The sequence below is a fragment of the Carcharhinus amblyrhynchos genome, chromosome 7 (genome assembly GCF_965287045.1).
Source record: "Carcharhinus amblyrhynchos chromosome 7, sCarAmb.v2.hapA, whole genome shotgun sequence".
Taxonomy (NCBI): Eukaryota; Metazoa; Chordata; class Chondrichthyes; order Carcharhiniformes; family Carcharhinidae; genus Carcharhinus; species Carcharhinus amblyrhynchos.
In genome coordinates this window covers 122,193,768-122,210,018 of record NC_137330.1, presented here as the reverse complement: position 1 = coordinate 122,210,018, position 16,251 = coordinate 122,193,768, and the positions used below count along the sequence as shown (strand labels likewise).

The 16,251-nt window shown below is 46.6% G+C and overlaps 1 protein-coding gene across 3 annotated transcripts in view; it reads right to left on the bottom strand.

Annotated features, from left to right (window-relative positions):
• The window catches only part of LOC145345259 (serum response factor-like), a 137,359-nt gene extending 121,852 nt beyond the window's left edge, over positions 1 to 15,507 (bottom strand). The window contains exons 1-2 of one of the 3 annotated variants that reach the window (XM_080193067.1): positions 14,959 to 15,507; positions 6,524 to 6,790 (exon numbers count right to left, since the gene is read on the bottom strand). In XM_080193067.1, coding sequence (XP_080049193.1) covers positions 6,524 to 6,790; positions 14,959 to 15,432 — 741 coding nt within the window. In that variant the 5' untranslated portion in view covers positions 15,433 to 15,507. The remainder of the gene's footprint in view (positions 1 to 6,523; positions 6,791 to 14,958) is intronic. The other 2 variants (XM_080193068.1, XM_080193069.1) reach the window with 2 other exon arrangements.
• Positions 15,508 to 16,251: the final 744 nt, after the last annotated feature.

Sequence of the window (16,251 nt, the reverse complement as noted above, 5' to 3'; positions counted from 1 at the left end):
CTATTTATATGTCTGTACAGAACGTTGAATTTCCTTTTTATGTCAGCTGTCAGTTTCTTCTCACTCTCACTTATTTTTCCATTTTCCCTCTGAATCTTCTGTATTCAGTTTGGTTTACCCTCATATGAGCAACATGGCAATCATCAGGTGTATCCTTTCTCTGCTTGATCCTACTGTCTCTTTCACCATCCAGGAGATCTCAATTTGTCCACCCTACATTTCCATGTCATGGGAACATATACCAGTTGTGTCCAAGCCTCCTCCTCTTTCAAGGCAGCCCACTATTCAGATGCGGGTTTGCTTGTGAATCTTTCATTCCAATTTCCCTGGGCCAGGGGCCACATCCCTTCTCACTCCACTTAGCCCTACCCTAATTGCTCTTTGTCTCATCAACATTCCTCCACTTAATCCACTTCATTCCTAAGAACCTGGTCCCAACAATGCTTCTTTCCTCAATGGATTGGAAATGTATTGCCGCAAAAGCTCCTGAACACACTCTAGAGACACCTGCCCTCTCTGCCCTTCACTCTTCCAATCTGTTACAGATAATTAAAGATAGTTACAACTACTTTCTTACTTTGTTCCTCCACATCTTGTTCACTAGTTGGTGGCCCATGGAATACAACCAGCCATGTAATGGTACCTTTTTTCCAAGAGTCTAAAACCTCCAGCACCATCTCCTCCAGCCACACATTCATCTGCTCTATCCTCTGATTTATTTATTCACTATCAGTGAGAAATCTGGAAATCCCTAACTCCCAAAACTCTGCCTGCATGACCTCACCACTCTTTTTACTTATCCCATTGGTACTGATATGGACCAGGGCCATAGGCAATAACACCAGCAACTCTGATAACCTCAAGCCTGACAGCAGGGAAACAACTCACCAGCCCAGATTCCGCAGCCTCAGAAATCCACCCCTCCGCCATCAAATCTCCTATCACTATTGCTCACTTATTATGCCTTCCTGTGCAGCTAAGCCAGCCACGGCACCGCAAATAAGGCCAGATGAACTATCACTTTTTATCCTGCAAGACTCCAGCACTATCTGCCTGGTCATTGTTGACCTCCTAGTTGTCACCTATTTACTCCTTAAAGCTGCAGTGTAACACAGATATAAACATGCCATCAATTTTCTCAAATCTGCCACCGGATGCAGCTCAAGCTTTGAAAACCAGTGTGTGGCATGGTGGCAGAGGTGAACACTGCTGCCTCACAGCACCTGGGGCCTCTGGGCCTTCTGGCTTTGGATGACTGACTGTGCAGAGTCTCCACGTTCCCCCTGTCCCTCCGTGGGTTTCCTCCGGGTGCTCCGGTTTCCTCCCACAGTCCAAAATGTGCAGGTTAGATGGATTGATTATGCTAAATTGCCCTTTAGTGTCCCAAGATGTGTAGATTAAGAGGATTAGGGATAAGACCTGGTTAAGATGCTCCCTTGGAGAGTCGGTGCAGATACAAAGGGCTGAATAGCTGCCTCCTGCGTAGTGGATGATTCAGGACTGGAACTCCAGTTGGCTGCACTTGAATAATGACAGAATCACAGAATCCTTACAGTGCAGGAGGCTGCCACTGAACTCATCAAGTCTGCACCGACCACAATCCCACCCAGACCCTATCCCCATAACACCATGCATTTATCCTAGCTAGCCCCCTGACACCAACAGGCAATTTAGCATGGCCAATTCACCTAATCCGTGGAATGGAAGGAACCACAGGAAAGGAAGCACCCACAGGAAACCCATGCAGGCATGGGGATATCATGCAAACTCTACACAGACAGTGACCCAAGCCAGGAATTTAGCCTGCGTCCCTGGTGCTGTGAGGCAGTAGTGCTAACCACTGTGCTGCCCCCAAGCAAGACATGAGGAAAGTCCTGAGTTCCCACCTGGAATAGGTGGTGTACTCCATGGCTCTGAACTGTCCTGTCAAACTTCTGTTCATTAGACTATTAAATGTACCAAATATAGGGTGGCACATTGACAATCGTACTGTTGCCTCACAATGCCAGGGACGCAAGTTCAATTCCTGGCTTGGGTGACCATATGAAGTTCACCGTGCCTGTGTGCATTGTTCTGGGTGCTCCAGTTTCTTCCCACAGTCCGAAAGACATGTTGGTTCGGTGCATCGGCCATGCTAAATTCTCCCTCCGTGGACCTGGATAGGCACTGGAGTGTGGTGACTAAGGGGTTTTCAAAATACCTTCATTGCAGTGTTAATAATGTAAGCCTACTTAAAAGATTCCTAAATGCAAAGATTCACAACCAGTTGCCTGTTCTTTTTACCTGATTTTATAGGGATGTTAACTGAAATGCTTTTTTCTTACAACCACAGCAGGTATAATTGCTGAATAAGTCAGAGTCAGAATGAAGTCTGTTTCACAAGTCATAAACCACTTTTTGCGAAAATCAGGAGGAAAAGCTACTGATTTTAAAATTATTGAACTCCAGTTACACCTTTAGAATTTTAAAAATTAAAGGATTTAAAAGGATTACTCCTACTTGGAAATAAGTGAATGCATCAGCGAGAGGCTAACATGGTTTTGTGAAGGGGATTTGATCATATTTGAGGAAGTGACAAAGAAGATTGATGAGGGTAGAGCAGTGGATGGTGTCTACGTGGACTTCAGTAAGGCCTTTGACAAGGTCCCTCGTGGCAGGCTGGTACAGAAAGCACAGTTGCATGGGATCAGAGGTGAGCTGGCAAGGTAGATACAAAACTGGCTCGGTCGTAGAAGGCAGAGGAAGGGTACGTTTCCAAATGGAAGGCTGTGACCATTGGTGTCAACGGGTGCTATTCTGGTTGGCGGTTGGTGACTAGTAGAGTGCCCCAGGGTTCAGTGCTGGGGCCTCAGCTATTTCCCATTTATATAGATGATCTGGAGGACGGGGCTGAGTGTAGGGTGACGAAATTTGCTGATGACACAAAGATGAGTGGAATAGCAAATTGTGTGGAGGGTGTAGAAAGTCTGCAGAGAGATCTGGATAGGCTGAGCGAGTGGGCGAGGACCTGGCAGATGGAGTATAATGTTAGCAAGAGTGAGGTTATCCACTTTGGCAGAAATAATAAGAGGGATTACTATTTAAAGGGCGAAAAGCTGCAGCATGCTACAGTACAGAGGGACCTGGGGGTCCTTGTGCACAAATCACAAAAACCCAGTCTACAGGTGCAGCAGGTGATCAAGAAGGTGAATGGAATGTTGGCCTTTATAGTGAGGGGGATAGAATATAAAAGTAGGGAGGTCTTGCTGCAACTGTACAGGGCACTGGTGAGGCCGCAGCTGGAGTACTGTGTGCAGTTTTGGTCGTTGCACTTGCGCAAGGATATTTTGGCCTTGGAGGGAGTGCAGAGAAGGTTCACTAGGCTGATACCGGAGATGAGGGGGTTGGACTATGAAGAGAGACTAAATAGACTGGGTCTGTACTTGTTGGAGTTTAGAAGAATGAGGGGGGATCTTATAGAGATGTATAAGATAATGAAAGTGATGGATAGGGTAGAGGTAGAGAGATTCTTCCAGCTCAGAAAGGACAGCAGGACTCGAGGGCACAGCCTCAAGATGGGGGGGGCCAGTTTAGATCGGAGTTGAGGAGGAACTTCTTCACTCAAAGGGTGGTGAATCTCTGGAATTCTCTGCCCGTTGAAGTGGTGGAGGCTACCTCACTGAATATATTTAAGTCACAGGTAGATAGGTTTCTGATAGACAAGGGAATTAAGGGTTATGGGGAGAAAGCAGGAAAGTGGAACTGATCCACTTCAGATCAGCCATGATCTTATTGAATGGCAGGGCAGGCTCAAGGGGCTAGATGGCCTACTCCTGCTCCTATTTCTTATGTTCTTATATAAGTAAGTGACTGGCAAGTAGTTTCTCCTTACTTTTTTCTCTCAGCATTATTGTTGTAAATTAAGTTAAGGATTAAGTCATGGCAGGAGAGCCCAGGCCCATATCACGCAGGGCAGGCTCAAAGGGCTAGATGATCTACTCCTGTTCCTATTTCTTAGGTGACAAGTGGCGTTGCTCAGAGATCAGTGCTGGGACCTTTGCTGTTTGTAATAGGAAAATGTAACTGGATTGATTAGTAAGTTTGTGGACGACAAAGGTTGGTGGATTTGCGGATAGCGATGAGGACCATCAGAGGATACAGCAGGATATAGATCGATTGGAGACTTGGGCGGAGAGCTGGCAGATGGAGTTTAATCCAGACAAATGAGGTAACGCATTTTGGAAGGTCAAATACAGATAGGAAATATACAGCAAATGGCAGAATCCTTAGAGGGATCAGGGTGTATGGGTTGATAGGTCACTGAAAGTGGCAATGCAGGTGGAGAAGGTAGTCAAGACGACATACAGCATGGTTGCCTTCATCAGCCAGGGCACAGTTTAAAAATTGGCAACTCATGTTGCAGCTTTATAGAATCTTTGTTAGGCTTGGAAAACAGTGTTCAATTCTGGTCGCCGCACTACCAGAAGGATGTGGAGGCTTTGGAAAGGGTACAGAAAAGATTTTACCAGGATGTTGACTGGTACGAAGGGCAATAGCTACGAAGAGAGGTTGGAAAAACTTGGTTTGTTCTCACTGGAATGATGTCATAGAAGTCTACAAGATTATGAGGGGCACGAACAAAGTGGATAGTCAAACTTTTTCCCCAGATGGAACAGTCAATTACTAGGGGGCATAGGTTTAAGGTGCAAGGGGCAAGGTTTAAAGATGTACGAGGCAGATTTTGTTTTTACACAGAGGGTGGTGGTTGCCCGGAACTCGTTGCCAGGGGTAGTGGAAGCAGATACAGTAGTGATTTTTAAGGGTCATCTGGATTAATACATGAATAAGATGGGAATGGAGAGATATGGACCCCGGAAGGGTAGGGGTTTTAGTCGAGTCAGGCAGCGTGGTCGTTGCAGGTTTGGAGGGCTGAAGGGCCTGTTCCTGTGCTATAATTTTCTTTGTTCTTTAACTTTACCCTCTTGATCACATTGATGAATTGAACAGTATTTTACTACGCTAAATCGGGCTCTAACTTTCATACTAATCGATCAATCAGGTCTCAACTCTAATCTAAACTGTAAAGTAAAATAAAATTAAAATTAAATGGATGAAGAAAGCCAGCAGCATTGTGATCTACTAGTAATGAACCAATGAGACTGGGCAATGCTACGATGTTAAATGGAACTGCTCAAATAACCACAGTATCCAATAGATCAATAGTTGCAGAGAATACAAAAATAACTTGAACAGAAAATTAAATTTCAAATTGAAGCAAAAACTCTGCTTTGCTTAAAGACTGAAACATTTGGAATAATCTTTCTGGTAGGGATGCCAAAGCCTTGTGAGTAACCTTTCAAACGCAAAATAAAGTTCAAACAGCAAAGGTCCCAGCACTGATCCCTGAGCAACGCTACTTGTCACATAAGAAATAAGAGCAGGAGTAGGCCATCTAGCCATCTTTAAACCTTGCCCCTTGCACCTTAAACCTATGCCCCCAGGTAACTGACTGTTCCATCTGGGAAAAATGGAGAGAAAAGCATAATTCCGATCATTTTACTTCCCGCCACTCCTCCCAATGAATATACACAACTCTTGATCATACACATCTTGTAAGTATTATGACACACATGCACAGGACACAAACATGCAAATAAACAATGAAAGTTTTGTTCCATTGACTAATAAAGATTGGTATCTTATCTGGGCTGTGCTAACACATTGTCATGGCTGTTGCCCTATCGTCAGATCCTAGTCCTCCCTCTACACAACATTCACAATCACCAGCTGGTTCAGAATTAAATGTGCAACCCAGATATCAGAAAACATCAGTGGGAATGATCAGTATCAGCCAAGGCCCCTAACTCTTAGTAAAGCCCAACAATTCCTCAAAACAGAAAGCCTGCTGCTTAGAAAAAAATAATTACCTGCTTGAGATGGTCAATTCGGTTATGTCATGGTGAATGCCAAGTTCCTTCCACACAATGGTCAGTGCCCACGGGGTAGCCTGAATGATCAATATTAATAGGCTAATAGCTAGGGAACACCTTGTGGCTTGTTTCAGGCTGCTGGTTGCCCTCTACCAGATCCACACATACCCATTACAGTTGACGTCACATACAAGTGTCCATTCATTGTCAATCAACAGCACAAAATCACATTACAGTATGTGCTGTCTCTAAACCCAGGCATAACCAGTGGTACATCCAGCACGCTCGTCTCCCTTTTGGGTTCCAATTAAGGACTGAACCTAGGGTCTTCCTGGACTTTACAATTGGGTGTACATCAATTCATTCAATTTGTTTTCTCTAAACGAGTGCAGCCGGAGGTTTGAAACGTTATCAATTCCCTGGAAGTGAGTCCAAAGCAGACTCAGCACAGACCAAGACTACTGACCTCCCCTGTGATAGTGCATGCTCCATATCACTGCCATCATTGTCCCTCTCCTGCTGCAACTGGCTGCTACACAGCAGACACCACTTACTGCATGGCCAATCCACGTATTCCTTATTCCTTCTTGCCATATACCAGTTTCAGTTTTTACCTTATTTTCCCCACTGCTGTCCGTCTCCGATACTTGATAGGTCAGATCAGTTTCCTCGAACCCTGTGGCACTCATCCTCTGATCCGTGGTGGGATCGGAACGTGGCGGCGAATCAGGAGAATTTAAACAGGTTTGGATCAGTGCTTTCCCTGTCTCACTGGTGATCATAGGCTGTAGTTTCCTTGTGGCAAAAGTATACACATGTCCGGTCTCACTAGCCACTAGGAGAAGTACCTGGGTACCCGTCAGTGTGGAGAGCTCATAGGCCTGTGCATTAAAACAAAGCAAAGATTTAATATACAGTAACACCATGGCACTCAGCTGCTGAATAACCCTCTCCAAATAAAGAGTAGATAGCAACATGGTAATGGCAATACACAACTACACCGAGGACTCAATACAAAGGGGTATACAGTGCACTATGCATAGGTCACCTTTGTTTTATTGAAGGAAAATTAAGTTTGACAAATTGGTTAGTTTTCTGAGGACATAACTGGTAGGGTAGAGAAAGGGGAATCAGCAGATGTAGTATTCTTGGATTTCCAAAAGGTACTAGAAAAGTGCAACACAAAAAATTGTTTATTCATATTTGGCATAAAAGTAAGATGGGAATCTCATAGCACCAGGGACCTAGGTTCAATTCCTGGCTCAGGTCACTGCCCTCATGGGTTTCGTCCAGGTGCACCAGTTTCTTTCTACAGTCCAAAGATGTGCTGGTTAAGTGAATTGGCCAAGCTAAATTCTCCCTCAATGTACCCAAACAGGCGCCGGAGTGTGACGGCTAGGGAATTTTCACAGTAACTTCATTGTAGTGTTAACGTCAACCTACTTGTGACTAAACTTTAAAACTTAAACTTTAAAACCATCTCTTACAAGGGAAATTAGAGATCGTATTAGATCCAAGGAAAAGGCATACCAAATGGTTAGAAAATACAAGACCAAAGGATTGGGAGCAGGTTGAAAATTCAGCAAAAGATTGAGGAGGAAACAGAATAAAGCGAGCGGGGCACATAAAAACTGACTGTAAAAGGTATAGGTATGTGAAGAGAAAAAGATTGAAAAACAAACCTTTTACCTTTTGGTCAAAATGAGGGGAATTTATAACAGGGAACAAAGAAATGTTTGCCCAACTAAATACATATTTGATCTTGTCTTCACAAAGGAGGACACATACATACCATAAACATTGGGGAACACAGGGTACAGCAAGAGGGAGGAATGAAGGACATCAATATTAGTAGAGAAAAGGTGTTGGGGAAATTGATGGGATTGAAGATTGATAAATGAATATGAGAAATAGGAGCAGGAGTAGGCCATCTAGCCCTTTGAGCCTGCCCTGCCATTCAATAAGATCATGGCTGATCTGAAGTGGATCAGTTCCACTTTCCCGCTTTCTCCCCAGAACCCTTAATTCCCTTGTCTATCAAAAACCTATCTACCTGTGACTTAAATATATTCAGCAAGGTAGCCTCCATCACTTCAACAGGCAGAGAATTCCAGAGATTCACCACCTTTTGAGTGAAGAAGTTCCTCCTCAACTCTGTTCTAAACTGCACCCCACCCCGCTTTTTGAAACTGTGCCCTCTAGTTCTGTTTTCCTTTCTAAGCAGAAAGAATCTCTATCTCTACCCTCTCTGCTTCCTGTTAGATAACCAATCCTCAATCCACGCTAACACTTTACCCCCAACTCCGTGTACCCTAACCTTCTGCAGCAACCTTTTGTGAGGCACCTTATCGAACACCTTTTGGAAATCCAAAAACACCACATCCACCGGTTCCCCTCTGTCTACCACACTAGACACATCTTCATAGAAATCCAGTAAATTCGTTAAACATGACTTCCCCTTCATGAATCCGTGCTGCATCTGCTTGATCAAACCGTTCTTTTCTAGGTGTCCTGCTATTTCTTCTTTGATGATGGATTCTAGCATTTTTCCAACTACGGATGTTAAACTAAGAGGCCAATAATTCCCTGCCTTTTGTCTGCAACTTTTTTTAAACAGCGGCACAACGTTAGCTGTTTTCCCATCCTCTGGCACTTCCCCAGAGTCCAGCGAATTTTGATAAACAATTACTAAGGAATCTGCTATTACTTCTGCCATTTCTTTCAGAACCCTGGGACGCATTCCATCCGGTCCCGGGGACTTGTCCATCTTCAGTCCCATTAGTCTACCAAGCACTACCTCTCTGGTAACAGTAATTGTATCAAGGACCTCATATCCTACCATCCTTCTATCTTTAATATTCGGTAAGCTATTTGTATCCTCCTCCGTGAAGACTGACACAAAAAAAAACTTACTTTTTTCTCAGCCATTTCCTCGTTTCTCACCATTAAATGCCCCCTCTCATCCTCCAAGAGTCCAACATTCACTCTAGCCAGTCTCCTCCTCTTTATATATTTGTAAAAACTTTTACTATTTTTTTCTATTTAGAGCTAGTTTAGCTTCATACTCTATCTTTCCTTTCTTTATCACTTTCTTAGTCATTCTTTGTTGTTTTTTAACTCTTTCCCAATCTAATTCCCCACTATTTTTAGCCGCTCTGTACGCATCAGCTTTTAATTTAATACTCTCCTTTATTTCCTTTGATAACCATGGCTGGTTATCCCTTCTCTTACAGTCCTTCTTTGCCATCGGAAGTACTGCTGAGTACTGAAAAAGATCTCCTTAAAAATCCTCCATTGTTCCTCAGATGTCCTACCAACCAATCTGCGCCCCCAATCTACATTTGCCAATTCCGCCCTCATCGATGGCCAGAGCCTGTTAATTTAGAATACTAAAGGCAGAGGCTGTATAAATAGTAGATGCATTCCTGGTCATCTTCTAAGATTCAAGACTCTGGAACAGTTCCTATAAATTGGAAGGTAGCTAATGGGACCCCACTATTTAAAAAGGGAGGTAGAGAGAAAACAGGGAATTTTAGATCTGGCAACTTGATATCAGTATTGGATAAAATTCTGGAATCTGTTATCAAGGATTTTATAGCAGAGCACTTGGAAAATGGTGGTAAAATTGGACAGAGTTAGCATGGATTTATGAAAAGGAAATCACGCTTGACAAATCTACTGGAATTTTTTGAACATGCAGCTATTATAGCTGATGAGGGGGGGCAAACCAACCTGGTTCTTTTGGACTTAGAGGGCTTTTGATAAAGTCCCACATAGATTATCGTGTAAAATTAAAGTAAAAATAATGTTTATTTGTCACAAGTCTACATTACCTCTGCAATGAAGTTACTGCGAAAATCCTCTAGGCGCCCCACACCAGCACTTGTTCGGGTACACCGAGGGAGAATTTAGGACTGCCAATGCACCTAACCAACACATCTTTCCAGCTGTGGGAGGAAACCAGAGCACACAGAGGAAACCCAACAGACACGGGAAAAATGTGCGACTCTGCAGTCACCCAAGCCAGTAATCAAACCTGGGTCCTTGGCACTGTGAGGCAGCAGTGCGAACCATTGTGGGATTGGGGATAGTGTACTGAGATGGATATAACATTGGTTGGTAGACATGAAACAAAGAGTAGGAATAGGTATTTTTCTGAAGAGCAGGCAGTGACTTATGGGGTACCACAAAGATCGGTGCTAGGACCCCAGCTATTCACAATTTACATTAATGATTCAGTTCAGGGAACTAACTGTAATGTCACCAGGTTTGAAGATGACACAAAACTAGGTAGGAGGGTAAGTTGTGATGAGGATGCAGCGATACCTTAATGTGATTTGAACAAGTCAAGTAAGTGGGTAAATGCATGGCAGATGCAATGGGTGTCCTTGTATACCAGTCAATGAAGGTAAGCATGCAGGTGCAGCAGGCAGTAAAGAAGGCAAATGGTCTGTTGGCCTTCATAGTGACAGGATGAGTGTAGGAATAAGGATATCTTACTTAAATAATACGGGGCCATGTTGCAGTTCTACTACAGGGCCATGTTGCAGTTCTAGTCTCCTTATCTGAGGAAGGATATTCTTGCAATAGACAAAGCCCAGCAAAGGTTTATTGACTAATTTCTGAGATGGTGGGACTGACATACGAGGAGAAATCAAGTCAGTTAGTATTGTATTCACTGGAGTTACATAGAATGATTGCATTCTACATGGCAAACTATATTGGTGTAAACAGCAGGTGAACATACTGCTATGTTTCTATGTCTTCACCTAGAGAGTAGTAAGCCTGTGGAATTCACCACCATAGAAAACAGTTGAGAGCAAAAATTGTATGTTTTCAAGACAGAGTATCTGATGAGGGTGAAGCCCCTGGAGAAGACATTGATCCTGAGCTGACGGCTTTGCGTTGATCTTCTGCCAGACCAGATTCATTGCTTGCTGAAGGACCACTGAGTTGCAGCATTCCATGGGAGCCTGAAAGTCTCTGAATCAGTTAACTTTGGGAATGGACATCGCCTTGGTGGGGGGGGTTTTTTTTGCTTGGAACGTACTAACGTGGCCCCTTTTTAAAGAGGTGATCCTTTGCGTGATCTGGCCACACCCTATTTAAGGCCATTTAGGAGTGAGGGTGCTTCAGAAGGAGCCAGGTTAGAGAAGGGAATAAACTGTTTCTCAGACCCTTACCCTGCATATTAGCTTAATAAACCCTTTGTTCAACCACATCGAGTCACCTCCAGTTACTGCAGTCACCATATAAAAACACAGCAGCACGTTCACCCACAGTCCATTCCAATACTGTCACCATAGAGAAACACAGCACCCTGTACACCCACTGTCTACACCAATACTGTCACCCCTATAGAAACACAGCAACATGTTCACCCACTGTCTATACCAATACTGTCACCCCTATAGAAACACAGCAGCATGTTCACCCACTGTCTATACCAATACTGTCACCATACAGAAACATAGCAACATGTTCACCCACTGTCAACACCAATACTGTCACCCCACAGAAACACAGCACCCTGTTCACCCACTGTCTACACCAATACTGTCACCATATAGAAACACAGCAACATGTTCACCCACTGTCTATACCAATACTGTCACCCCTATAGAAACACAGCAGCATGTTCACCCACTGTCTATACCAATACTGTCACCCCTATAGAAACACAGCAACATGTTCACCCACTGTCTATACCAATACTGTCACCCCTATAGAAACACAGCAGCATGTTCACCCACTGTCTATACCAATACTGTCACCCCTATAGAAACACAGCAGCATGTTCACCCACTGTCTATACCAATACTGTCACCCTACAGAAAGACAGCACCCTGTTCACCCACTGTCTATACCAATACTGTCACCATATAGAAACACAGCAACATGGTCACCCACTGTCTATACCAATAGTCACCCCTATAGAAACACAGCACCCTGTTCACCCAGTCTATACCAATGCAGTCACCATATAGAAACACAGCAGCATGTTCACCCACTGTCTGCACCCTGTTCATCCACTGTCTACACCAATACTGTCACCCCACAGAAACACATGTTCACCCGCTGTCTAGACCAATACTGCCACCCCTATAGAAACACAGCAGCACATTCACCCACTGACTATACCAATACTGTCACCTCTATAGAAACACAGCAACATGTTCACCCACTGTCTATACCAATACTGTCACCCCTATAGAAACACAGCAGCATGTTCACCCACTGTCTATACCAATACTGTCACCATACAGAAACACAGCAACATGTTCACATGAGAACATAAGAAATAGGAGCAGTAGGCGGCCATCTGGCCCTTCAAGCCTGCCCCGCCATTCAATAAGATCATGGCTGATCTGTCATGGCTCAGTTCCACATTCCCGCCCTCTCCCCATAACCCTTAATCCCCTCTCTTATCAAAAACCCATCAACCCGCGTCTTAAAAATATTTAGCGAGGCAGCCTCCACCACTTCAACAGGCAGAGAATTCCAGAGATTCACCACCCTTTGAGTGAAGAAATTCCTCCTCAACTCCGTTCTAAACCACCCCCCCTTTATCTTGAGGCTGCGCCCCCTAGTCCTACTGTCCTTTCTGAACGGGAAGAGTCTCTCCACCTCTATCCTATCCATCCCATTCATCATCTTATACGTCTCAATGAGATCTCCCCTCATTCTTCTAAACTCTAACGAGTACAAGCCTAGTTTATTCAGCCCCTCCTCATAGCTCAACCCCCTCAACTCCGGCATCAGCCTAGTAAACCTCCTCTGCACTCCCAAGGCCAAAATATCCTTGCGTAAGTACGGCGCCCAAAACTGCACACTGTACTCTAGCTGCGGCCTCACCAATGCCCTATATAGCCGCAGCAAGACCTCCCTACTGTCCACACCAATACTTTCATCCTACAGAAACACAGCACTCTGTTCACCCACTGACTATACCAATACTGTCACCCCTATAGAAACACAGCACCCTGTTCACCCACTGTCCACACTAATACTGTCACCCTACAGAAACACAGCACCCTGTTCACCCACTGTCTATACCAATACTGTCACCCCTATAGAAGCACAGCAGCATGTTCACCCACTGTCTATACCAATACTGTCACCATATAGAAACACAGCAGCATGTTCACCCACTGTCTATACCAATACTGTCACCCTACAGAAACACAGCAGCATGTTCACCCACTGTCTATACCAATACTGTCACCCTACAGAAACACAGCAGCATGTTCACCCACTGTCTATACCAATACTGTCACCATATAGAAACACAGCAGCATGTTCACCCACTGTCTATACCAATACTGTCACCATATAGAAACACAGCAGCATGTTCACCCACTGTCTATACCAATACTGTCACCCTACAGAAACACAGCAGCATGTTCACCCACTGTCTATACCAATACTGTCACCATATAGAAACACAGCAGCATGTTCACCCACTGTCTATACCAATACTGTCACCATATAGAAACACAGCAGCATGTTCACCCACTGTCTATACCAATACTGTCACCCCTATAGAAACACAGCAACATGTTCACCCACTGTCTATACCAATAATGTCACCATATAGAAACACAGCAGCATGTTCACCCACTGTCTATACCAATACTGTCACCCCTATAGAAACACAGCAGCATGTTCACCCACTGTCTATACCAATACTGTCACCATATAGAAACACAGCAGCATGTTCACCCACTGTCTATACCAATACTGTCACCCCTATAGAAGCACAGCAGCATGTTCACCCACTGTCTATACCAATACTGTCACCATATAGAAACACAGCAGCATGTTCACCCACTGTCTATACCAATACTGTCACCCCTATAGAAACACAGCAGCATGTTCACCCACTGTCTATACCAATACTGTCACCCCTATAGAAACACAGCAGCATGTTCACCCACTGTCTATACCAATACTGTCACCATATAGAAACACAGCAGCATGTTCACCCACTGTCTATACCAATACTGTCACCCTACAGAAACACAGCAGCATGTTCACCCACTGTCTATACCAATACTGTCACCATATAGAAACACAGCAGCATGTTCACCCACTGTCTATACCAATACTGTCACCCTACAGAAACACAGCACCCTGTTCACCCACTGTCTATACCAATACTGTCACCCCTATAGAAACACAGCAGCATGTTCACCCACTGTCTATACCAACACTATCACCATATAGAAAGACAGCACCCTGTTCACCCACTGTCTATACCAATACTGTCACCATATAGAAACACAGCAGCATGTTCACCCACTGTCTATACCAATACTGTCACCCCTATAGAAACACAGCAGCATGTTCACCCACTGTCTATACCAACACTGTCACCATATAGAAACACAGCAGCATGTTCACCCACTGTCTATACCAATACTGTCACCATATAGAAACACAGCAGCATGTTCAACCACTGTCAATACCAACACTGTCACCATATAGAAACACAGCAGCATGTTCACCCACTGTCTATACCAACACTGTCAACCCCCCCCACCACTTCACCCTCAGGGCCACCTTTCCCACCACCCTCCCCCCCCACCCCACCACCCTCAGGGCCACCTTTCCTACCCCACCCCTCCCTACTTCACCCTCAGGGCCGCCTTCCCCCCTGCCTCACCCTCAGGGCCGCCTTCCCCCCGCTTCACCCTCAGGGCCGCCTCCCCACCCCCCTTCACCCTCAGGGCCACCTTTCCCACCACCCCCCTCAAGGCCACCTTCCCCCCACCACTCCCTACTTCACCTTCAGGGCCGCCCCCCCCCCCACACAATCCTCAGGGCCGCCCCCCCCCCCACACAATCCTCAGGGCCGCCTCCCCCCCCCCAACACAATCCTCAGGGCCGCCCCCCCCCCCCCCAATCCCTTCCCGGCTTCACCCTCAGGGCCGCCCCTCAGTACTTTGAGGATTTATCTTCATGATGCCGACTTTCCTCTTGCTGAAGATGGTGTACCTCCTCACCCTCAGCCCCCTCCCCTCACCCTCAGTATATTTTGAGGGTTTACCTTCTTCATGATGCCGGTTTTCCTCTTGCTAAAGGTGGTGTACCTCCTCAGTTTGTTGTCGATGAATTCCATTTTGATCTTCACTCGGCCTCGGGTTTTCTTGCCAGGTTTCAGGCCTCCTCCCGCGGCTGAGGTCGCTCCCGGAGCCGCCGTTCCCGGCGCCGCCAGACTCCCGCCCTCTAGGCCGGCTTCATGGCCGCTGACCCCGGCCAGGCCTGCGGCGGCGGACGCCTCCAGCTCACAGAGTCTCCGCTTGAGCGGTCGCCTGTCGATGGGGGCCCGGCTCAGCAGCAGCTCCTCCTCATCCTCGCTGCTGCCCTCGGAACCGCTGTAAGGAGCGGACAGCTGGGCCTCCCGCTCCCGCCCGCCGCCCAGCAGCAGCCCCGGGCCCGAGGCCGGCTGGAGGCTGCCCGCCGGCGGCGAGGAGGAGCTGCTGCTCTCGGGGGGAGCGGCTCCAGCCGGACTCTGTAGCATGTTCCCGGGGCTGGGGCCGGGATCCCGCTCTCCCTCCCTGTCTCCAATCCCCCTCAGCCCCGCTCCCAGCCCGAGCCTCTCTCCCCCTGTCCCGCTCCAAGCCTCAGCCTCTCCCCCGGGTCTATCCTCAGCCTCTCTCCGGTTTCCCCCGGTGCCAGCCTCTCTATCCCGGTCCCTGTCCCCCGGTGCCAGCCTCTCTATCCCTCTTCCCCACTCTGTATCCCAAACTCCCCCAGTCTGTATTCCTCTCTATCACTGTCTCTCTCCCGGGAAGCGGTTACAATGTGGATCCTGGTCCCGGTCTGTGTCCCGGGAAGCGGTTACAATGTGGATCCCGGACACACCGGGAGAGGAAACCCAGGCCTCATCACACACACTGATATATAACACACCACCCACAAAAAGAGTCCCAGTGAGCTGTCCGCCCACATCAGGCCGATCCTGATGGGGCAGCAGTGACAGTATCCGGGGAGCAGACAGTCCGGGCAGCAGACACTCCGGGCGCCACAGCGGTATCAGTCTATGTGTAGGCAGAGCTCGTGAGTGGGCTCGCGGAGATTATTAGCACAGTGAGCCGCCCCAGCACTACTTTTCCCATATACAGACACAATCGCTCCTTTTATGGCGGGTGTCCGGGCGGAAGGAGTAGTGAGGGGGCAGGGGGGGGCCGGCGGAGGGGGGGGGGTGAGAAGGTCTGCTGGAGAGGAGCGGAGCGCAGTGATTGGATGAATGGGGCGGACGGGGTACGGTGATTGGGTGAGCGGGGTTGGCGGAGGGCAGTGGGGCGGTGCGCCGCCGCCCGGCACTACTTTCCCCATA